This window comes from Zosterops lateralis (assembly GCF_965231275.1).
Source record: "Zosterops lateralis genome assembly, chromosome: 3".
NCBI lineage: Eukaryota > Metazoa > Chordata > Aves > Passeriformes > Zosteropidae > Zosterops > Zosterops lateralis.
Window position 1 is genome coordinate 4,690,139 of NC_139764.1, and position 23,792 is coordinate 4,713,930.

At 41.5% G+C, this 23,792-nt stretch overlaps 1 protein-coding gene across 2 annotated transcripts; it reads right to left on the reverse strand.

Annotated features, from left to right (window-relative positions):
- Window positions 1-1,588: 1,588 nt before the first annotated feature.
- TMX4 (thioredoxin related transmembrane protein 4) lies at window positions 1,589-22,589 on the reverse strand. 2 transcript variants are annotated; one of them, XM_083858604.1, is made up of 8 exons: window positions 22,399-22,589; window positions 13,510-13,625; window positions 10,344-10,389; window positions 9,599-9,727; window positions 8,854-8,899; window positions 7,301-7,402; window positions 5,532-5,595; window positions 1,589-5,104 (listed from the first exon to the last, which is right to left on the reverse strand). In XM_083858604.1, exons 1-8 carry the CDS (start codon window positions 22,581-22,583, stop codon window positions 4,830-4,832), a joined length of 963 nt encoding a protein of 320 aa, XP_083714730.1. In that variant the 5' UTR covers window positions 22,584-22,589; the 3' UTR covers window positions 1,589-4,829. The 2 variants fall into 2 exon arrangements, with proteins under 2 accessions (XP_083714730.1, XP_083714729.1); XM_083858603.1 differs by having other exon boundaries at window positions 1,589-5,107.
- Window positions 22,590-23,792: the final 1,203 nt, after the last annotated feature.

Sequence of the window (23,792 nt, forward strand, 5' to 3'; positions counted from 1 at the left end):
CCAATCCAGGGCAGAATTACAAAGATCTCAGTGTTACTTTTGTCCCTGCAACCACAGCAGCAAAGACCTAAAAAGTGCCCTTATCAAGGGTGATCTTTAAATTTCCTCATGTGTGACTGACTCTTGGAATGGCCACTGTCCTTTCTGCATCCTTTGCAAGCACGAGAGGCACTGGCCCAGCCTGTGCCAGCAAAATCCATGGCGCACAGGTTCAGCTCTCACACTCCCCTGGAATCCATATTAACAGATGTAAAAGTCTGAAGTACCAGCAGGCTCCAAGTAATTCTAATGAGCCATAACAAACAACCTTCCCACATAAAATGGAAATCTAAATGAAAATATTAGGGTAATTACATCCCCATTTGCTCCTTGCATGTTTAAATACAGAGCTTTCCTTTCTCCTCAGGAAAGATAAAGTGAAAGTAAAATCAGAGAGTTTTAGGTGTTTTTCTAATGGGAAAAGAAGGAAGATGTTTGATTAAAAATATGTAAATCATCACAGTGCTCACACTGGAGGAAAACACAACATACTCCCCAGTAGGGAAGGGAATGACAGCACACACTACTGGCCAGCTGCATTCCCAGAGCTGGGACTTACTACTGGTCCAGTTCCAGAGAGAAAATCAAGTTTTTCTACCACTTTAGTGCAACTACCAGAGAGTATATTCAATATTTCATCTACAAAACTACAGCTTGGATTTGTCAGATTGCTTGAACCTGATCAAAACCTGCTCCGATTTTGCCTGTAGTGCTCCGCGTGCTGTTTTCATGGAGAACATTTCATATACTCACATCACAAAAGAGAACAAGAAGCAGCTGATAAAACAGCAAACAAAATGCTCACAAGGCTTCATCTGATATCGTTCCAGATTCCACTGTGCATCCAGAAATTAACCCAGTGGCAAAGAAGACAACCCAAGTGAGTGGCAAACAGTCCAAGCCCTGCAGCTGCTCTGTTCCCACGGAGAGGCAGCTCCAGTAACTCACCTGAGCAGAATGAATCCAGGTGAATGAATGCAGAATGAATGCAGATCCAGCAGCTGCTCACACCATCCAAGGAGGTCGCAGGGATGGTTCCTGGCACTCCCTTCTCCCTCTGGCACAGCTGCCCCTACAGCCTATTCCTGCAGCACTGCCTGGAACATGAACCACGACCTGAGGATGACTCATTTAGGTCTGTACATTTTTTGCTGGCCTCCAGATCCCAGAGGGAGTCAGCACAGCTTTGGCAGAGTTGGGGATTTCTCAGGGAGGGGGAAGAACTACCTCATGTGGAGGTGAAGGATTTAAGGATTCAGTTATGTTGTTCTGCCCAGCTCCATTATGAACCTTTGAGAGCCCTGGGTTCCTCCAGGGAAACCCTCCAAAAGGAAGCAATTCATTGATATCCAGATTTCTTCCAAGATTTTAAGGAATCTTCACAAGTCACAACCTCTATGATTAACTGGAAAATCAGCATTATTAACAAAAAAAAAAAAAAAAAAAAAAAAAAAAAAAAAAAAAAAAAAAAAAAACCCCAAACCTTTTGTTAATGAAACAGATGAGCCAACTCTGCATTGAGGAAATGAAAATGACTCCAAGCAGGTCATAAATACAAAATTTTATGTGGCATTTCAGTAAAAATATGCCTAAGTATAAATTTGCAACACTTTCATGTAACAGACAACCCTGTGTAACATTTCCAGGAAGAAAACCCACATAACATGTGCCAGCCACACAGGATCAGTGGATACAGTGCATTCCAAGACACACATACAAGTTTCACACAGATCCCAAGGACAGGAGGTTTGGAATGCTGGATGGATTTCCAGCCTCTTGAAGAAGGAACCTGCGAGATTTTTTTCCGTGACTTGCTGTTAAGCATTCCCATTCCAGTGGCATGCAGCCCAACTGATATTTAAATTGCTTCTCAACAATCTTAAATTAATTTTGACACACAGCTCTAGTTCACAAGCCTTAAGGCCCTGTCCTTCATCAAAACATTTTTAGCAGTGCCAGCAGCAGCTTCTCCAAGGCCCTTTTGTCTATACTGAGGTTGCAAGAACAAGTTCCATTTCTTCATGATTAATCCTAACAGAACAGAGACAACAGTAAACCCAGATTGCACAAAAGGTTGATCCTGACGTTTTGGAAACACACCAAGTTTAAAACTATTGTAAGAGTCTAATTAGCACTACTAATATGATTCAATTAAAGTGTGTTTTACTGGAAAAAAAACTGATCCTGGAAGGTATATTAGCATGACACTTCTACTGCACAGCTAATAGTTTTTCTGTTAAACACAAATTTAGCCTTTACAGTGTTTGCTGCTCGCTGTTTCCCAGATAACCATTAGTCCAAACTGAGTATCTCCAGTATCACACTACAGTAATTTTCCTACAAACGTAAAATGAAGTTGGAGAGATCGATGGTTGCACAGTATCACCTTTCTTAAGCAAAGCCTTAATAACAATTCTGTGATCTTTGTAATAAGGTACACCAATACATGTCAAATATGCTCAAACCAAGTCAGCATTAAAATTCCCTACTTTATTCATGAAAACGTAGGAACATCCATCCTATGTTCAAGAACCCTTAGAAGCCTGACCAAGCTCATTTCTAGATTCAGAAGACAGATCTAAGCTGCTGTCACCTGCTGCCTGCTTATTTAATCCTCACTCATCAGTGATCTTGCAGTTCAGCCTATCATGATGGAAAACACTTCATATCTTTGGTTTAAATAATCCAAACCAAACTGTGACATGCAACAACAGAGGAAATGTGAGCAGAGAATTCAGACACACCACACAAAGGGGCTTCTGAGCTCTCCTACAGCACCTCACAAAAGGCCTTTTAGGACAAAGTGCCATTCATGGGTTTGTTTTCTTGTGAAATCCAAAGACACTGCAGGGAAACCCAACTCTTGCAAGAACACCTTTTTGTCTTCAAAGTGCACAGTTCTCTTCACACTGTAATGACCACAATGTTTTCCTGATTTCTGCAGACAGAAGTGTAGCTTTTAAAAGGCTGCTGTGTGCCTCACCTACTGCTGAGTTCTGTGGCTGCCAGCTTTACAACTGCTCAGTTACATGGGACAACACCCAAACACCACAAACTGTTCTCAAGAGAGTGCAAGGTATAGATATTATCAAGTCTATGTTTACACCAATGTGAAAGTCCATTTAGAGGTGTCCACTATATAGAACTCAAACTCCAGACTGGGAGTAGTCCTTAAGAAATTTCAATTTCAGGATATGCAGTGTAAATGTCTTCTCTGAGCAGCTCTACCAGACAAATGCAAAGCTTCTACCATATAGTTCAAAAACATACATGACAGGACATAGATAAGAAAGTTGAGCTTTCTTGGCAAATATGTTCTTTATGAGCATTAAAAAACAACAATAACACAGCTTTCAACACAAATTGGCCCTGTTAATCTCAGTCTCAAAGGAATTTTGCACTTGCAACTTCTCTTCTAATGAGAGATGATCTTATCTCTGACTACTCTTCGTTCTTTAAGAACAAGATGAAATTCATGCATGTTACCAAGGTTTATGCAACATATATATATTTTAAAATAATATCAAGATTAGGACACATCTTACGTTCATGGTCACACATCAACAAAGCAGGAACATACAGGATCTCACTGAGGGTACTCCTTACCAAAAAGGACTGATATATTAACCCAAAGGAGTGATACACTGATATGTTTAATGACCCAAGTCTAACCACATCTAATGCTGTCTACCTGATGAGCCATTTTCACTTTACACAGTTGAACATACACACATTTATTCTGACAGAAGTAGCAAAACCCAAAGCCTCTCGTCACTACCCACCTGTGACCCCCCCTCTTTTCCCAATGGGATGATTCCAAAAGTAGGGAAGTGATCAAAGGTAAAACCCCAAGTGCCTCTTAACATCACTAAAGCAGCTTGAGTTCTGCCAAAAGCATTCCGAGTTGGAAATGGCAGGACTGCATTGAGCATGACAAACTTGTACTGGCAAGAAAAATAAAATTACTGAATCTAAACTGAGTATTTCCTGCTATAGTCTCCTGAAGGGAACAAATTACCAAAAGAAAAAAAAAAATAGTCATGCTTTGGCAAAATTTTCCCCCGATCAAAGTAACTTCCTTTAAAACTTTTAAAAGTTCCAACATATTTTAAACATTTAGCTGCCACTCTCTTTCTGCCTGAAATTTTTAATTACTCCAGCTCCTTGGGTCAAACAACTCAAGCTGCACAGCCTCTGGATCACCAAGAACTGACACATATGGGGGTGAGCTGTGGGATCAACTTCCAAAACAAAGACAAATAGAAATGGAAGAGCAAAGTGCTTCGGCTGAAAGTGATAAAAACAAACCCATGGTACACAACATTTCTGATAGAAGACCAGTAAGGTGCCTCCTTTCACTAGTGAATCGTCTCTGTGCTTCTGTGGCATTTGGGAACAATCAACATTCAGACAGAAAAGTCATAGTCCTGCCAAGCTACCGTGGAGTTAAAAGTCCTGATCTTGCCCGGGTCAGTCCTTAGAGGGACACACGCACACAATGATCATTTCAGAGCTGGTGAACTGAGGTTGACACCCCCTGTTTCTCTGAGAGGACATGGAACAGGTAAGACACTGATTTTGATTGTCACAGCTAAGGTCACACAACACACAGCAAATGTGCTTATCAAAGAAAGTAAGCAAGTACTAAGCTTAAAAAAAAGAGGAGCCTGCTGGCAGAGCAGAGCTTTGCGTAAACACCAACGACAAATCAAGTGTAAGCTCCAGCTTCAGACCCTGAAGGGGTCTGACACTTCTTTGGTCCAAGTGTACAAGATACACCACTGAGAAAACTATAGTTCCTTCTCAGCCCCCTGACTCTTCCGCTGCCTCACTGTGCTTTCAGTCTCTGATTCAGCTAAAGGCTGCTCGCTTAAGTCTTCCGTCTCTTCTTCCCCTGATTCTTTCCCAAGTGCTAAATCCTCCTCTGACTCGTCAACACTTGAATTTGCTGCATCTTCTCCATCTGAGAGATCCTTCACATCTGCAGCCTCTTCCGCGTCATCCGCAGAAAGCTCCGCCGCCTCCCAGGGCTCCTCCAGCGCCGCATTCTCCTTGGTGATGGCTTCTTCTAAACAAAGCACACACTGCAGTTAGACTGAGCCTCACAGCAAAGCTGCACCACCAGGGACATGCTTTGAAATACTGATGAACATTGCAATTGGTTAGGATTATTATTCCATCAGGGACTGGGACCAAATGATCCTTAAGTCCCTTCCAACCTGAACCATTCTGTGATTGAAAACTTTTCCTTATTTTTCAGTTATTTCATTAAGTCTTCGGCAGATTTCTCCTCCACTTGCATTTATTTTCCTTACATATCAGGCACAGATAGATTTTCATTTTATTGCAATGAGTTACAGACCAAAGACAAACCAATTTTACTTGGCTCCTGGATTATTGGCTCACACCTAAGATCTGAACAGTGTATTGCCCTTCCTCCCACAAATTTACATTTCAAACCACAGCTTCTGGCCCTCTTGAAGAGTTCTTACCAGGTGTTTCAGCTCTGTATTTTGACTTAGCTGGGCAGAGGCAGTCTGAAATCAAAACCAAGATCTGTGGAAAGGAAAAAGGCATTTATTAGTAATAATAAAAACAGCATTTATCGGCAAGTGCAGAAGTACCTGCATTCATTCTTTTTAGATAGATATACACAATAAAATTTACAAAACTATATTATCTTGCTTAGCGATAAGAGCTAAATAAAAACTTGGAAAAAAATGCTTTCTCAGTGTGTACTAAACCAGCATTCCCTGCTTTCTACTACCCATTTTCTGCCTCCTACTTTCCTAAATTTATTCAGTACTGACACTGCTTGCAGCTGAAGAACAGCTCAGAACACAGTTGAGAATTTTTCCTTTCTGAAAATTTATGAGAAAAATCTTCGTCAAGACTTCCTGTGTTTTGTGGTGTTATTCCATTCCTATCCCTGGCATCCCAATACAGATGTATGTTCCACCTTTTGTGCTCATTATTTAACAGCCCAGTGCAGGACACAGACACTCAAAATGTAAGCCAGACATTTGTGCCTCACTGTCACAGGCTAAAAATAGTGCAAAGAAAAAGACAGAGCTGACATCATGTCAAAGAAATATATTTCAATCACTGAAAAGCTTTTTGGAAAGAGCTGGGAGTTTAACTTCACATTTTTTCAGCTTTTTCAGTTTGGGGGTTTTTTAAGTGAAGGAGTAAGAAGGAGAGTTTCTTTTAAAACAGGATATTCACTTGCTCCTAGTTATACTAACTTGTTTTGCTCTCATTTGGTGAAAATCTACCATCTAGAAAAATGCAGCTGTTGAAATTGAATAACCAAAAACATCTGCTTGTACACAACAATTCTGTATGCACATCAAGTATAAAAATATGGTTTAGCCTAAATTCAAATTTCAACTGCATTAAAATCACTTCCCAGTACTACTGAGAAATACACTGAGAAATTTTTTCTTTATTTCACTAATATTTGGGCCAAAGGGCAGAGGTCCATGTCCCAGAAACAACTTTTACACTTCCTACAAGGAATAGTGACTTAGCAGCAGGTTCAACCAGTCACCAGCAGAACTGCTGGAAGTGTTCTCACAGTTACAGAATGTGCTTGTAGAACAGGCAACTAATCTGAAAGAACTTAAACCCTCAAATCATCAAAGCCTTAAAAAATACTTTCATCCTTAGATTTTGAGTAAGAGTGTGGCAGAACCCTTACAATTGCTGACTCCCACAAAGCCAATTCCTCTGTGGTTAATAAAACTCTCCACCAAAGCCTGTACTCTTAGAAAGCTGGAGTCTTGATCAACTCTGACCACACACATTCCACCCTTAGGTAGAAATGTCTTAGATACAAGAAGGACAACACAAGAATCACTGCTTTTAGTGGGTGGACTAAACAAATCTAAATTGAAGCATTTCATAAGAATTTGATAAGACTTCCTAAGAAGGTGGTGACCTGATTTGTGTTGAGGGCACTGTCCAAACACTTCTTAACCAGTGACAGGCCTGGGGCACTGTCCAGCTCTCTGGGGAGCCTGTTGCAGTGTTTAACCACCCTCTGCTTCCTAATGTCCAGTCTAAACCTTCCTGGCACAGCTTTAATCCACTCTCACACATTCTGGATGTCACAGGGGAGAGACATTAGTATTTAGTAATATATTATTAAAGCAAGGCATATTTAAGTATATCTTATGAGCAAAGTTGGTATTAGTTTTTCCACAAGATAATGCAAAGCAAGAGTTCTAGTTAACTGAGAAAAAAAAAGTCATGTTCTTACCAAACCCAGGAGCAGGCCAATCAGTAAGGTGGCTAAGATGAAGATGGCATAGGAAACCCAAACATGAACTCCATGAGTGCCAGTGAGGTAGTTATGAATTTGCTGGAAAACAGAACAAGATATTTAATAACTTCATACCTAAAACCACTTAGGATTTCTACTGCCAACACCATTACATAAATTGTTGTCTGATTAAGCCCTTTTATTTAACAGTATTTATACTGAAGTCTTCCCCTTTTGACACCATTAAATCTTGGGGGTTTTACTAATTTGTTCACATTAAGAGGCTTTTTAAGCAGAGGATGCACAATTCCTCCTCCCTAAGACACTCAGCATTATAAATGCCATAGACAACCTTTACTGCAGATGGATGGATGAGGAGCCTCAGAGCTTGCAGGAAAGTATCACAACACCCTTCATCCTTCTGTGGTATTTGTTCATTAACTAAAATTAAGCCATTCAGCTCTTACTTAAGCTTTTTAGCTCTTAAAAGGAGCTAGACACTCTAAGCATACACTAAATAAATGATTTCACTTCTAAATTTAAATATAATAACCCAAATACAGAATTAAGATTTCTTTCAAACTTTAGTCTGTTCCTCCAACCTAGAAATTCAACTGGCTGAGTCAAGCAGCACATCGAGTCAGACAGGCTAGTGGGAACTCTTTAAAAACAAACCACAATCAACATTTACAAGAGTTTAAATATAGAGATTCCAGAGTCTTCTTTTTAAATGTCAGAACATCTTTTGATATTTATTAAAGCATAAGCAAAGACAGCAGAGCAGGAGGAGCGAGGAAGTGTACACCTGAAATATTCATCAAAGTGGAATGCAAATTAGAGGTCTCTTCCCAGGATAGTTAATCTTTCAGGAAGGAGACTACAGAGAAACAACACTATTTCAGAGCAACCAGGGAAGAGAAGCATCAGAAGGCTATAAAAAGTAAATACTATCTACTGAAAGAATTAAAAGATACACAACTCAGAGCTCTGCTTGATTCCATGTTAGTTTGATGCTTAGTGGAAGTGATACAAACTTGTTCCAACTCTCAACTCCATTTCCTGAAGCACGTGTTACAATAGTAACATATTTTGCTGCAATCAAATACAGTCTCTCAATCTCATGGACACTCAAAGGTTTTAAGAGGAAGTTCCCTGACCAGAATCCAAAAGGTCTGAAAATTCTCAGTATTTGGATGCCATTGAAAAACTTGGATAGTTCCCAAAGGAAAGCATCTTAAAATATTTTAAAGTAAAATATGCTTTAATATTTTAAAGCACACTTCAGTGTAGCTAAGCATTTATACTTTACTTCTGATAATTACCCTATTATCAAAATTTATCATGTTTCTATACAAGTGGTGTTGGCAGTTTGAGCCCCACATGCACAAATTATTACTAAAAAAAACCCCTTGCCCTCCCTTCTCCTGTGCAATACATGATACAACTCTCATAAAAGGAAAATAAAAATATTCAGTTATGTGTTGACTTGTAAACATATGATTATTCTAAGCATAAAAAAGGGAGTGTGAAAACACTTCACAGTTACTTACCCTGATCCATCCTGAGAAGTGAAACAGCCCTGCCATACCATGCATCCTGGAAAACAAGGAAATGGAAGGGCAGGTTCACAGCAACCCTGTAGCTCCTGTCCTCATCCCTAAATATCCTATAGCTCTTCTTCCTTCTCACATGAAAAATAAGGACCCTCTCTGGATCTTTGATGTGAATTTATACATAATGGCTTCAGCCAGAATGAACTGCAGGCCACTCACATCTTTGGTTCATCCTTTGTGTCATACAAGCTTTCTACAGTATTTCTAAGCAAATCTCTCTCTCTAAAAACAAATTCTTCCATATTCTGTAAGCACTACACTGTTTGCTATTCCAAAGGGAGATTAAAGTCTCTCCTGTAAAGAAATAAACAAGAAATCCTTAAAGCTAAAGGCTGCCCAGTGCCAGAAGTCATGAAGTAAATAATCTACATAAACGCAGTCTTGATTCCAGGACTCAAGAGATATTGAAAATGTCACTTTACATAATGCTCAGTGGCTGTATTTTTTCTCTTAATCTCTTTTCAAAAATGACATAAACAAGCCCTAGCAGGCACAAACAAAAGCAAATGTAGAAAATAAGCTGCCTTCATAAGTGAGAAGCTGGGAATCAGGCTGTCAATGCTTCTGCAAAGCCTGCAAGTCTAAGGAATAAAGGCCTTTTGTCTTTAAACTGTCAACACAGGACCCTTAATGAATAAGGAGATATAAAACATTATTCTTGTTAACAAAAACCAAGTGTTACATTATAGAAGATGGAGACTTCCATCCTGCTACAGGCTCCACAGCCTCCCATTTCTTCTCTAAGATGTAGCCTTCAAGATCTTCCAAGGTCCGGGAGCCGCGGTATCTGCGGAACACTCCATCATTGGCACTGCAAAACAAACCCCCATGAGCACAGGCAGCCCCACAGTCTGGGGTAAAAAACCCAACCAACCCCCCACACACACCATAGATTCCACTTGCTCAGAGCTGAGTGTCTGGGAACTGTCACCCGTGATGGAAAATCTCAGTTTTTAAACAGCATGGGCTTTTGCCATTTATAAAGCTGTTCTTTTTCCTAAATATTCACTGGCATTACAGCAAATACACAAAGCACATGAAGTTAACAACCAAACCATTTCTAAATACAACTCAGAATTAAAAATGCACACATATATGTATTTGTTTGTATATTTGCACAATTCATAATACTCTGACTTAATGAAGGGTTCAGTATTTTAAGGATGACATCACCTTATTGGAAAAGAGATACAGCAAATGTCTTCTCTGATCCATTTTTAATAGGATGGATAACAGGGAAACTTAGTAAAGTCACTTAAACTACAGAAAAGGCTCTGATAAGGATTTCAGCAAGTAATCAAAGCTACAATACCCTGAGCTGAAATCAAAAGTCACTATTCCTTCATTTCCCCCTACTTTTCAGTTTCAGATTAAATCAAGTGATAAGTAGGAGTCAACAGCTGCAGTTTCCAGTATGACACACTTACTGGTAAATTGTAGGAAGTGTTGTGACAAAGAAACGACCACTCAAGCCTAGAAAATGAAGAAAACAACACAAACAGTTCAGTAACACTAAAATTTCTCAGCATTCTGACTTATCTATAAATTCTTACATATCTGTATTTTAGAGCAGGCTGCACAGCTTTCACCATTGGTTTGTAAATACAGGTTAACAGTTTGTCTTCAGATATGCTACAAACAGTAACAGATACTAAATATTGGTTATAAATTAAGGAAAAATGTTTAGCCTGAAGAATGTTTACTGAGAGGTAATTTTCCTCATCAATGGATTTGTCTCTTCAGTATTTGCAGCTGAAGTTTTGGAGCAGGCCAGCAATAGATGCACTCAGAGTCCATTAGAAAGGGCTGAATTCCTATAGCCAGCAACTGCAATTCATATAAAGTACCAATGTAAAGAGTATGGTTATTTAACTTTGTCTTTTATATAATTCTGTGAAGATCTTTTGGGAAATGAAGGCCTTATTCAGCCTTCAATAAAGCAAACAGCTCTAGGCAACAGGATTAGCCATGGAAAAGTATTGTAGCAAGAGGGTTTTTGCCTTTGGAGACAAAGATGAGACATACTGAAATAAGCCAGGTATTTTTAAAAGTTTCAGTGGTCATGTTTTCCTCAATTTGAATTCCTCTATGGAATAGGCAAAAAAAGGTTATGGCTTTTTTGTTGTTTGGTATTTTGTTTGAAGACATTTAAAGCAAATGATCTTTAAAGTTCCAGAAAGGAAAGCTTCTTGAGTTCAACTTTTCAGCTCTCTGCCTTTATTGCTACGAGAGGCAGGGTGATGAAAAACTTTCTGAAACAGCTAAAAGTTGTGCCAGCACAGGGAGACGTAAAGGAAACAAACCCACAAGTGTAACAGCAGAATTAATAAAGCAGACAGTACAGCTGCATAAGGAAAACTGGGTAGAGCATCACAAAGAACATAATTAGCTTAAGAAGAGAGAAAGTCATGGGAACACTGAAAGGCTCTCTGAAGTTCTTACAAATGCCACTCAGGCAAAGGAAATAAAACAGCTGAAACCTCTTACCTGTGACCTATCCTAGGGCGAACACCTCAGAAGCAACTCTGAAATCTAAAAGTTATGAAATGCATCTAAGCATCCCCAACATTTTAGGTGGAGGTTTGTTGGTTATCTAAGGCAACTCCCTAGATTGGTAAAACCAGATGCAAGTCAGCTAAAAAATTTAGGAGCACATTAAATTGTTTTGATGCCTGTTTAATACAAGCTTGAATTGGCTACAGATAAGCATCTGTCTCTGTCTGCAAATCAGAAACTGACATCCACAATGAAATCAACAGTTAATCAAAAACTAAAAAAAACCTTTTATTTGTGTATGCACACCCCTGAAAATGTACAGAGAATAGAGATGTCATCTAAAACTCCAGCTGCTTTCTGCCAACAACTACTCAAAAAATACACAGAAGATCCAACAAGTCTTGTTGTAATTTACAGGTAAACGTTGTGATCAGGAGCTTTAAAAAGGCACCACAAATATGCAGAACTTAAGGATTCAGAAGTATCTCCACTATTTGCTTGTTCCACACTGAATGTTTCAATGGAGAAGATGAGGCAAGAGGAAGCACTTTAAGGCTGGAACATACGGGACTGAAATCTGCTGTGAAGCCATTAAGACTCTGGTGGATTTATTCTTCAGACATCTCCTGCAATTAAGCACCATGAATGGCCACTTCCTCCTGCCGGTTTGGGAAGTGCAATTTTATGTAACTCTGCACTCATCTCCTGGTTTTCCCCTAATTTAACACATTTTGACTACTTTCAATTCAATGAAGGGGTTACATAACTAAGACTAATTAAAGTACCATTTTGCAAGCAAGAAAGGAGACAGAGCACTTAAACACAACAACTGAAAGGCTGATGCAAAGCCCACAGTAAAAATACCTCAGTCACTTTGGAGAGCTCCATAGAAACTTGCATCTTCCACATTACATCAGCACCAAAGGTCAAACATGTCATAAATGTTTGTTTTCCAGTTTGAGCATTTCCTTAGTTTGAGAAGTGCCTGCAGCTTCCACTGCTGAACTGGATGTTGTAGGTTTATAACATGAGCTTTGGTACAAATTCACCATTTGGTCAGTCCTTTGACTCTGAAGTAACCCACATTTAGGGATCAGGACTCTCAGCAACATCAGAAATTCAAGTATTAAGTTTACCCTTACTTAAACAAGGTAATATTAAAACTCATATGTTTATTACACTATATAATGATTAGTGTATGCAGCTTTTTGATAACAGATTTTTTGTGTGCTTGTGAACTTTTAAGAAGACATGAACATATACAAGGCCTGGAACAGCTGGTATTTTCTTATCAGCTTTAGATTACCGATTCTGAGACAAGAGTTTTGATACAGGAAATCTGTCCAGCATGTTTTCAACTAATAAACACATTTTTCACACCCTTTATAAAGCAAAAACAATGAAAAATCAGTAAAGTTTGGCCTTTTTTTCGAAGAGCTCATTTTTCAATCTTTTGATACTGCTGATAAAATTTTTTATCCCCTCAAAGGCCAAACAACCATAAAGCACTCGGAAGAGATGCAGAGATTTATACAATATTAATACTGCTAGTACAAAGACACATTCAAAACTTTGAAGGGAGTCACCAAAGGAATAAATTAGATTGCACTTGTGCTTCTGTGAATAGCTAGGAAAGTGTTTTTATAAATATATTTGCTATGTGCATAACCAACAGGAAACAGCAATAACATCTGTAATATAAAACACTGCCACAATTAAACCAGTCAATAAACCAGCACCATGCTGGAAACATTTAGGAACTTTAATTAAAGAAAGCTGGCACTACCACACCCTGAAATGCTCCTAATGGGAGGCTACAGAGCTGGAATCTTCTGCAGACAGGTTGAGGAACAAGACAGGCAACAGCTTCCAGTGAAGAAGATGAAAATAGAGAATAAGCCCCTTTTAAGTCAGTATTAAGCCAGATCACCCCCCCCCCCCCAATTCTTTAATCCTTCAAATTGAGTTCATAAACTTCAGTTCAGAAATACGAACTGTACGGAGAAACAAACTGTGGGTTACATTATTTTGACTTTGAAGCCTAAATAAGTAGTCAATAGTACTTGTATTGAGTAACTCCTCTGTTTCATGCCCTACCTGGCTCCTGAGTGACATCCACTTTGCCAACAGTGATGCCGAGCCGTTCGCTCTCCTTGGCGAAGCTCTCCCAGGTTGCCTCGATCTGCTGACAGGCTGGACACCAAGGAGCGTAACTAAGGGGGGAAGGCAGGGGAAACATTTTAATTCTCTTACACTTAAAGACATTTGAATTGATTTATGGCACAGAGGAAACACAAACACATCAATCACAAAGGAAAAAAAACCTATGTTTTTTCTTAATCAAGTCTACTGAATAAGACAATCAAAGTTTATTGATCCCTATGCTCCTGCCCATGCTATTAAAACAAAACAAATCACAGATTTGAGAAATTCATATCCAAACTCCTCACCACTTGTGATTTACTCTATTTACATAGGAAATCAAATACATTTCTATGGCAGCTACCTGAATTATTGAGACCAGGCTGTCCTCTGAAGCAGTATCCTTCATCACAACATTCTGCACTGATTTCCCACAACTCAGAACTTCCCAAAATTCCATTTGCCTTATCCCACTACTCCATACATCACAACATGCCCTTTTGACAGCAGTTGTTAGACTTAAAAAGAGCACACATCAAATTCCTACTGCTCATACTTATTGTCTTGTTTTCACCCAGGATTAATTTCAGACAAATAGGAGCGCACATTTCAAGAGCTGAATATTTTGCACTCTCAATCAGAATAATTAAACCAATTCTGCATCTACTAGTAATATCAATCTGGAAACAGAACAGCTAATATAAAGGATAATATCAGATAGCATTGATGATAACATCCCTTTTGCCACCTTTCTGTATTTTAGCCTAACTTGGTTGGCCAAGTCTGCATGAAACTTGTGCAGCCTGCCATGTTCTCCCAGACATACCCAAAGGAACCAGGACTGGTTACAGGTCTGAGGTACAGACTGAGCTGGAGCAATTGCCCATGCACAGACTCAGCCTTTTCCTAATGAGGAGAGACCTCTATGGGGCTTAATCTGCTTTATCTGGCAGGGGATAGAGGCTTCTGGCAGCAAAAGCTGTGAGTCTAGGGACACTGTCCTTGTCACAGTGCTCCACAAAGGCCACTACACTCCCCACCCATTGCAAACCAGACAAACACATCCCTCCTGGGCAGAGTCCAAGATCCTTAGCACAAAACCATCACTGGGAACTTTCACAAGGTTCTCTACTCCTTTGGTTTGCCTGCCACCACTGCAACCTGACCTAGGGACTGGCAATCCCTGTTCTCTGGCTGTCAGCAGAAATGCTTACTTCTGTACTGCCTGCACACAGAGATACCCCCAGCCAGCCCCAGATGTTTCATCTGAATAAAGCTTAATGTAAAACAGGTCATTTATCACAGAAGAGGCAGAATTAAATTTACTCTGAGTGCTTTGTGGTAGCTTTTAAACTCCTGCATTGAAAAAAGGGAATCTTGTCACTTTGCAGTTAAAAAAAGGACACAAATTAAAAATATTTGTTGCATTTAACTCTACTAGAAATACATGATTCTGTGAAAGGCCATATCTTGTCTTTTAAAGTCAACATCATTCTGTGTGAAAGCATTTGAAAAAAGGACATAAATCTTATCCTGCCAAGAGACAGTCCCTCAGTATCTCTCCAAAAGATGCTGGAAACAAGCCTCACACACTCCATTGTGCTGCAGGCCCAGAGAGAGCTTTTAGTAACAGCCTGACAGATACTGCACTTTATAGACAGCATTATTTTATTACAGAAGTTTGACTGATAAGTAAGAAACTGCAAACATCCATCAGATAATGCAGCTGGTGTTGATGTAAAATGAAAGAGAGAAGTTTGACTGTTTTCTAAATCCAGCTTCCCTAGATGTCTCAAATTCACACCATGAGATTTTCAAAATTAATACATCCTTTATCCTGTTTAATCTGATTTTGGAATAGAAATTTCGACCCTATCAAAATTTATATTTACAGCTGACATGCATGAGCATTTCTCCTGAATGAAGTGAGAATATACAATGCCCAACTAACACTCATATGATTAAAAAGATTTCCTTTAATTAAAAGCAGCATGAAAATCTATTCATGTCACAGTTTATGAGTGACATGATATAACACTGAACTTCATAAAAAACTGTGGTTGTTGGCTGTCTAATTTTTAGTATCAATATTGGACATGGGATGGCAATAATTCCAGATAATGCTACAAGATCCAGCCACTTCAGCTGAACATTGGCACGGACAATCAGGATTAAAATATTTGCTTTACATTCCTGAAATTACACATCCAATTCTTACCAGCCAGGAAACAGCCTGTCCCAACATGTTCAAGAGAGAACTGGCAATAGACGTCAGATTTCTGCAAGAGGTACCACTGCCGTTTACATCAATACCCTGACTTTCCTGAAGCTTTCATGTCTGCATTTGAGGCATCAAGGAATTCATGACTCAAAATAACCAAAAAAAATTCCATTACCAAAGCTTTATTGTGTCTCTTTCTCAGTTTTGAAATACTGAAAGAGTAAGCGCAAGGGGAGGTAAGTCACTGAAGAGCAAAATACTTCATATTTAGGATATCTTTATCAAAAGTTTCAAAAAACTTTCTGCACCCTGAAGGACTGAGGGAAGTACTTAATTTCAACAGGGTCTTCTAATGAATCCTTTAGAACCGTGGCTGATTCCTATTTCCACAGAAGTTAGAGTATAAGTACCATTCTTAAATTCACAGAAAAAAAATATATAATCTGCAAGAGCAGGTGAACAGACCCAGATCCTTGTGGCTGCTGTGGAACCAGTTTTTGTTACTTTTCAAGTCACAAAATGCAAGAGCAGGTCCTTGGCAAAAGCAGATGCAACCAAATTTCTTCTGCCACACTCCAGACAGGCCAGGAAACAATTAGCACTTTGTCAACACCCCCAAATTTAGGGCTGTCACTCCCATTTCTCCTCTCTGTGCACAAGGGGGTAGCTCTATTAACTTGTAGGGCAGAGTACAGTGCAAACAGATGTGCCAAGAGAACAGGCATTTCCAAGCCAAAAATCAAAGTCTGCTGGAATTTAAATCAAGACTTGGGCACTCTGTTAAGGAAAGAAAGCTTTCAGTAGCCTGTTGCACATTAAAAGGCAATTTGCTGATCTGCATCATAAGCTAAAAGTGACAAGCTGCCAACTATTCACTGCAAGCAGGTACTGCACGTTCCTGAACACACACCTCATTCCTGATGTTGCCAGACCTCTTCCACAGCAGTTTTACAAATGAAATGCTCTCACACACGGCCAGCTCTCCATAAATAAGGCTGCAAATATCTATCACTGCAACAACGACTGACCTCAGTGGACTAAAATCACTATTTCCAAGTATCCAGGTGTTTTCTCCTGCTCCTACTCGATTACAACACCTAAAGCTTTTTGCAGAAGGCATAAAGAAAGCAATTGAAAAGCAAAGTTTGAAGCTCTCAGACACAGACTTTGCTTTTGACTTCTATTTAGCTCTGATCTAAAGCATAAAAGAACAAACTTTGGCTTTCAAACACCAACTTCACTGAGGCAATACAAAAGAAAAAAAAAAAAACCCACTCAAGTTAAAACCAGTTTGAGGAAAGGTGGCATTCAGCCCTATCACCCCCAGTGGATCAGTAAACACAGAAGGACTTTGCTAAGATGTACTGATAGACAGTTTCCAGCTCAGAGCCACTTATATCTCTTCTTCTACTTGCCTGGCTACTGAATTCACCATTTCATTCCTTTTCAAGCACATTTAACTGACTCTTTTTATCTGCCTTTTCACTGCCATTACCAACAATATCAGAGAACAGATGTAACCTTGAGTACCATTCCACACTTTGTTTTAATGGCAATTTCACCAAGTCGAAAGAATCTAGGACAAAAGTAAAAACAGCTCATGGATACAGGCATAAGAGGATTTAAGCAAAACTTGCTTAAACCAAGCTGCTTGATGGAGTTCATATTGGGAATGCTATCAAAATGAGAGTGAAAATGTTAGGACAGTATCCAACAGAATGGTAACAGCAGTATCAGAATGAAATTCTTATTTTTATTCTTTTAAATAGTTTTGCCTTACTGCTACAGATCTCACGAGCATACAAAATGAAAAAAAAAAGAGAGTTTCTAAAAACAGCCAGGTGTTCAGGCAAGATAGGCAGCTTTGTAATGCCAACAAAGGAAAAGCTCCAGATCAACTGTGTAGTTTTAATGACTTTTCAAGTGAGCAGGTGGCAGCCAAAGATACAGAAGTTGGTCCCTGTCATTTACCCCACAACACAAGCCCTGGAAGCTGACAAGGAGCTTCCTGCAGAGTGCCAAACCCCTCCAAACTAGCCAAGCCTTTTTTTTTTTTTTTTTTTTTTTTTTCTTTAAGAAGGAGAAATTATTTTTAAAATTGAAGGCAAATCAAACAATGAAAAATTATGTGAATTATTCTAGAGCTTCAGCAGATTAAGTTCCATCATTCTACGTAATTTTATGCCCCCTTCAGTGTCGCCCTGAATTTCTTGCCTGTGAAATTTTGTGCCTTTGCAGCAGCTTTCTCATGCTGCTTCACATAAACAATATTGTATTCTTAGAACTTTATCTATGTGTTTACATATTTCTTCTCTAGGAGGAGGAATGTGATTGATGGTCAAGTCCACCAATGATGTTCATAAGGTGGTGACCCTTTTGGCCAATCTTTGGCCTTCTGTACAAAATGTATATAAGGATGGAGTCAGACATTAAAATATATTCATAGCTGCTTGACCTGCTGTGGCCTGCGTGTCTTTTGTGTGTCCAACATAGCGACACTTCAGCACCTGTTCAGTTTTGTTTCTGCTACAAAGGGTATTTCAGTATCATATTTTTACAGTTTTTGTTCTGCTGTGCAGCCAATGCCCTGCACAGCACTCAACTGTGTGTTCAATTATTAAATAAAATGTTTGGCCACTTCCTCTGGACCCAGCCAGCAGAGCTGCAGAGGCTCCAAAACCAAAACGGCGTTTTGATAACTTGATTTTCATTTCCCCTGCTTTTTGGCTTTTATTGGGTTTTGGCTTGTTGGGTATTTTTAAGAATAAGACAAAGAAAAGCCTGGACACTAACAAGAAGTAAGAGACTAGACACCCTTAAGGGACAGAAAGTGGGAGGGCTGAACCCTTGCAATCAGCTGGCCAAGGAGGTATCAGGGCAATGTTTAATGATAAATGACAATGAAAAAATAAAAGCATGGGCCTACACTATAATAAGCCTTGGAAATTTGAGTATTAACTGGTCTCCTGATTTTCACCTGGCTAAAATTAAAATGGACAATGAAGACATTCTTCTTCAGGCACACACACCAATAAGTCTGTGCTGAAGCAAAGGAGAACCAAAACATTTAACACCCTGTGTGGGAACAAGCACATAAAGTACTGCAGATACACCAAGAGCATAAATAGTTTCCTTTGTAACCAGAGGCACGAAGACAACAAATTCATTGATGAGTTGGGCTTTTTTGTTTGCTTGTTTTAATTTACTTCAAAAAGAAGAGGATGTTAAATTAAGATAAATCAAGCCTGGAGCAAATTTTGTTTATAAATACAAAATGCACTGTTAAGTAGGCAGACCAGAAATTAGTTTTCTGTGTTCCAAACAGGCACAATATTATAGACAAAAAGAAAACTCCTCAAATTAATGAGCCATTATCTCACAGCTACAGACTAGAGATAAGGAAATAGGGACACTTTAACACAGCTCATTCCAGCATCACACTCGCAGCACTCCAGCCTAGACCTGTGTGCTGTGATAGTAACAACATCCAAAAAACATGGTGCAATCTCTGGCAGATACAGAACCTTCTCCAAAACCTTTTTATCAATAAAATGCAGCAGTGCTTCCAGGGCCTGCAAGTTTTCCACCTATGAATAACCAAATATTCACAGAAAGCCAGCTGAGTACATACACATCAGCTAGGAGGGATGAAGGATGATAAACCCCATTTCTGCTACAGATGCCACACATAAGTAACTTCAAACATAAGTTTCTCTATTTGTACACCTGGGAACGACAAAAAACGTGGAATTACACAGTGATTTTCCACTTTCCCAAGTAGAAAAACTGACATCAATCAGCAGCTGTACCTGTTCCTACCAGGGTAGGAGGCTTCAAAAGAGCAGCTGATGAAAACAATATTTTTTTTTTCATGAAGATGCTATAGTAACAAAAATACTGGTCGGAGAACAAAGGTCTTATAAATAAATAGGAGGTTCTTCAAACAAATGAGGTTTGAATGAACATTACTGCAGTCTTGCCAACCAGGCTGAGACAGCATGGAAGGAATCCATGGACTGACATGCAGGACTCCTGTCCGGATCACTAACTCTAAACCAGATAAAAAGCAGTAGAAGCCAAAATCCATCAGAATGGAAACTGCTGCAAGAATCACATTAGTCTGCTTTTGCTGTTCTCCTCACTGAAGCCACTTGGGCTGAGAATTCTCACACAGTTTCTACCACAAGCCAATCAGGAGTATTTAGGCAAGAGGGACGGAGCTGCTGCCCATGGAAAAACTCACTGGCTGTAAGGTGCTGCCTGCCTCAGCTTCACTCCCAAAATAAAACGATTTTCTCCCTTCTCTTATAGATATTTTGACGATGAGGACCGGGAGCAGGGATGGGGGGGAAAGCCGAGTCAGATTTCACCCAGAAAGAGGAGAGGAGAAAAAACCTCGACCGGATTCTGCCCGGAAAACTTTAAATAATCAACCCTAGGGCTCAAACTCTCACTAATTCCACACCAGCAGCATTGAGTTTGCATCCTCATTAAAGACAAAGGTTCCTCCTCAGGAGAAAAGCAGAAAGCACCAGTAATGAACCACAGGAAATAGGGTGGAGACCCGAGGATCTTTCACACATCAAACACTGCATAAAATTAATTACAGTCTGATTCAAGCAATGCCCAGCTAACACTAAAGCTAACTGTGCCACCATCACTATTGCCAGCAATCTCTCACTCCAAGACCAATTTTTCAACTGGAGTAAAAGCTTCCAAAGGATTTAAATTGTTGGGTAGCCCAACCACTTCTGATTTCAGTCAGTTCCTCTCTTTTTTTTCTTCCTCAGAGGCATGCACCGCTAGTTATTTAAATATTTTCTTTTAGAAAGAAAAACTTTGAGTCCCCATAAATAATCTTCCTCCTTAAAACTCACCAACCTGTGTATGAAGCAGTAACTTTCATACAAATGCTTCCACATTGGACTAAGATGTCCCAAGTGAAAAAAAAAACTTCAATTTAAAACAATCTCGGAGTGGGAGAAAACAAATTTATTTTTTCCTCCACCTTTTAGATCACAAAAAATGAAGAGAGACACAAAATCCATTCTAAATCCTCAACCACATCTCTGGGTGACTATCAGCTGCTTCAATATTGTTACCAACTATTCACTGAACAACACCAGGCTCCAGTAGGATCCTGAGCACTAAAGTCCTGGGAGAGGTGATAGTCCATCTTGCTAATAAAAGACTGGAAATAAATCAAATTGAAGAGCAAACCAAAACTTTAAGTAGCTAGCTAAGTATTTAGAAGGGAGCACGAGTTCAGATGTTCAAACTGTTTTAAACTCAAGCACTTGCACAGACTAAAATCCTATTTTATAGCTGCACAGCCCACAGGTACCACGTGGCTGTACTGTCTACTTAAAACTACTTTTTTATGCACTGCTGTCTTTAAAAAACCCTCAAACTCCTTTTCCCTCCTAAATAGAAGCAGGTGAGCGAGGCTCCACCAAAAAGAGTCACATGCATCTCAAGAAGTGTGTCATGTCACAGGCAAAGCCACCACTACAGCACAGTCAGTCAGAGATCAATGAAATCTGATGCATCTCTCTTGAATGAGAACTCTGAGCTCAAGTCAATGCTGGGATATTATGTAACACTGCTCTGGAAGCCTACTCCTGCTAAACATTCCCTACCGGATTCAGCCCTCTTGGAGCTCACACAGAAGCCAGGGCCAGCCCCAGGGCAAGGAGCAGTGCTGGACACTATTTCCACAGTCACCCATGTGTAACCTTGGACACTCAGATGAGAACACCAGGAACAGCTGCTTCACAGAACCACTGAATGGTCTGGGTAGGAAGGGGACCTTGAAGATGATCCAGGGCCAACCCTGTGCCATGGGCAGGGACACTTTTCTCTGGACCAGGTTGCTCCAAGCCCCGTCCAACCTGGCCTTTAACACAGCCAGGGATGGGGCATCCACAGCTTCTCTAGGCAACCTGTGCCAGGCCTTGCCATCCCCACAGCAAATATTTTCTTCCCCAATATCCAATTTTACCCAATTATCTGTCAGTTTGAAGGCACTCCCCCTTGGTCTGTCATGACACGCTCTTGTAAATAGTTTTTCCCCTTCTTCCCTGTAAATTCCCTTCAGGTGAAAGGCCCAGTTAGGTTACCCAAAGCCTTCTCTTTCCCACGGTGCACAACCCCACTTCTCTCAACCTTTCCTCAAAGGAGAGATGCTCCATTCCTCCAATCAACTTGGTGGCCTGCTCTGGGCTCGCTCCGACACCTCCATGTCCTTCACTCCACATCTCCCAATCCCCTGTGTCTGGAGTGACCCGTTTAACCTTGGGCACTGTGTGCCCGCACAGGACAGGGACCTGCGGGGCAGCACAGGACAGGGACCTGCGGGCAGTCCCCGCAGAGCCCAACGGGGGTGTACCCGCGGCTGAGGGCGGGCAGAGGGCACCGCGGGCATCTCCCTCAGGCCGGCCCCGGGCAGCCACCGCCGGGCTGGGGAAGCTGCGCGGCCCCTTGGCAGGGCGGGTAGGCCGGCCCGGCCTCCTTGTCCGCACAGCGGACCTGGAGGCACCGGCCGTGCCCGCCCCTCGTAGGAGACTCCACACAGGGAACCCCCCGCGCCCCCCCAGGTGGGCGGGAAAGCGGCCGCTACTCACAACTCCAACATCCACTGGCCCTGCAACACCAGGCTCCAGTTGGAGCCGCACAGCACTCGCACGCTGCTCCGCGGCTCGCCAGGGCTGTAGAAGGAGGAAGAAAAGCAGGCGGCGGGACCCAGCAGCGCGACGAGGAGCAAAGCGCTGAGGAGCCGCAGACCCCGGCGCGAGCGGCGCGGCGCCATCTTCGGCCCGCCCGCCCTCAGGAGGAAGTCCGGGCGCGAGTGGCCGCCGCGGGGGCGGCTCCTCCCGCCGGCGCCCGCCCGCCCCTCACGGCGCCCATTCGCCTCTCACGGCACCCGCCCGCCCCTCACGGTCCCCGCCCGCCCCTCACGGCGCCCGCCCGACCATCACGGCGCCCATTCGCATCTCAGGGGCCCCGCCAGCCCCTCACAGCGGGAGCAGCCAGGCCCGGGTCCCCAGCGGTGCCAAAACCCATGTTCTGCTCCGTCAGGGCTTGTGGGCACCTGCTCGGCCACGCCTGCAGTGCGCCCAGTCGGGTTTTCTGACCTTCCTTGTGACTGGGTGCGCTGGCGGCGCCGTGGTGCGGGGGCTGGTTTAAAAGCGGTGGTGGCTTCGCTGGGGTGCTGTGAGGCTGCGGGGATCAAAGCAGAGTGTCCCCGTTCCCTGTCATGGGGGCACAGAATCCCAGAACAGTTCGGGTAGGAGCAGACCTCAGTCCAAGGCCTCTGCCAAGGCAGGGTCACCCAGAGCAGGGGACACGGGAACACGTCCAGGTGGGCTTGGGATCTCTTCAGGCAGGAATACTCCAGGAGTATTGAAGAGTGAAGAGGTCCACTTCAGACCTCCCTAGGCTGCCTGTCCCAGTGCCACGTCAACCTGAACATAAAGATTTTCTTCCTCATGTTGAGGTGAAACTCCTTGTGTTTTAGTTCACGGCCATTGCTCCTCCTTCTGTCTTTGTGCACGACCTCTCTGCCCCAGGCAGGCAGCCCGTCCATCCCAATGCGTTCCTTACCCCATCCCAGACATAAGTTGTGTTTTCCTTGACTTCAATGACATTCCTGTCAGCCCCATCCACTTGGCTTGTCCAGGCCCCTCTGAACAGCGGCCCTGCCCTTGAGTGGAATGATTGCACTCTTAATTAATGGAAATTAAGAATATCGACTTATTTAGTTAGCGTGACCAGAAACTGACCAGAAAAAAAAAAAAAAAATTAGATCACTGTACAGGTCTGGGCTGCCTTCTTGTCTGTTGTGAAAATACTTGTTTGGCCAGAGATTATCTTGTCATGGAAGTAACTTGTGCTGAATAATTTTCTCACAGTTACTGCAACACAATGCTGGTAAGTCCTGTTGGTTTCATGACACTTTTTCCCCCTCAGCAGAGGAAACAGTAGTGTCTGCCTCCTGTAAATTTTGCTGCACTTTACC

Excerpts from the sequence above, each read along its gene's own strand:
- TMX4 (XM_083858603.1), bottom strand. The coding sequence starts at position 22,583 with ATGGCGCCGCGCCGCTCGCGCCGGGGTCTGCGGCTCCTCAGCGCTTTG. Across the intron at positions 13,626-22,398 it reads GGCCAGTGGATGTTGGAGTT|TTACGCTCCTTGGTGTCCAG; the intron begins GTGAGTAGCGGC and ends TTCCCCCCTTAG. Across the intron at positions 5,596-7,300 it reads TTGGCCTGCTCCTGGGTTTG|ATCTTGGTTTTGATTTCAGA; the intron begins GTAAGAACATGA and ends TCCTTTCCACAG.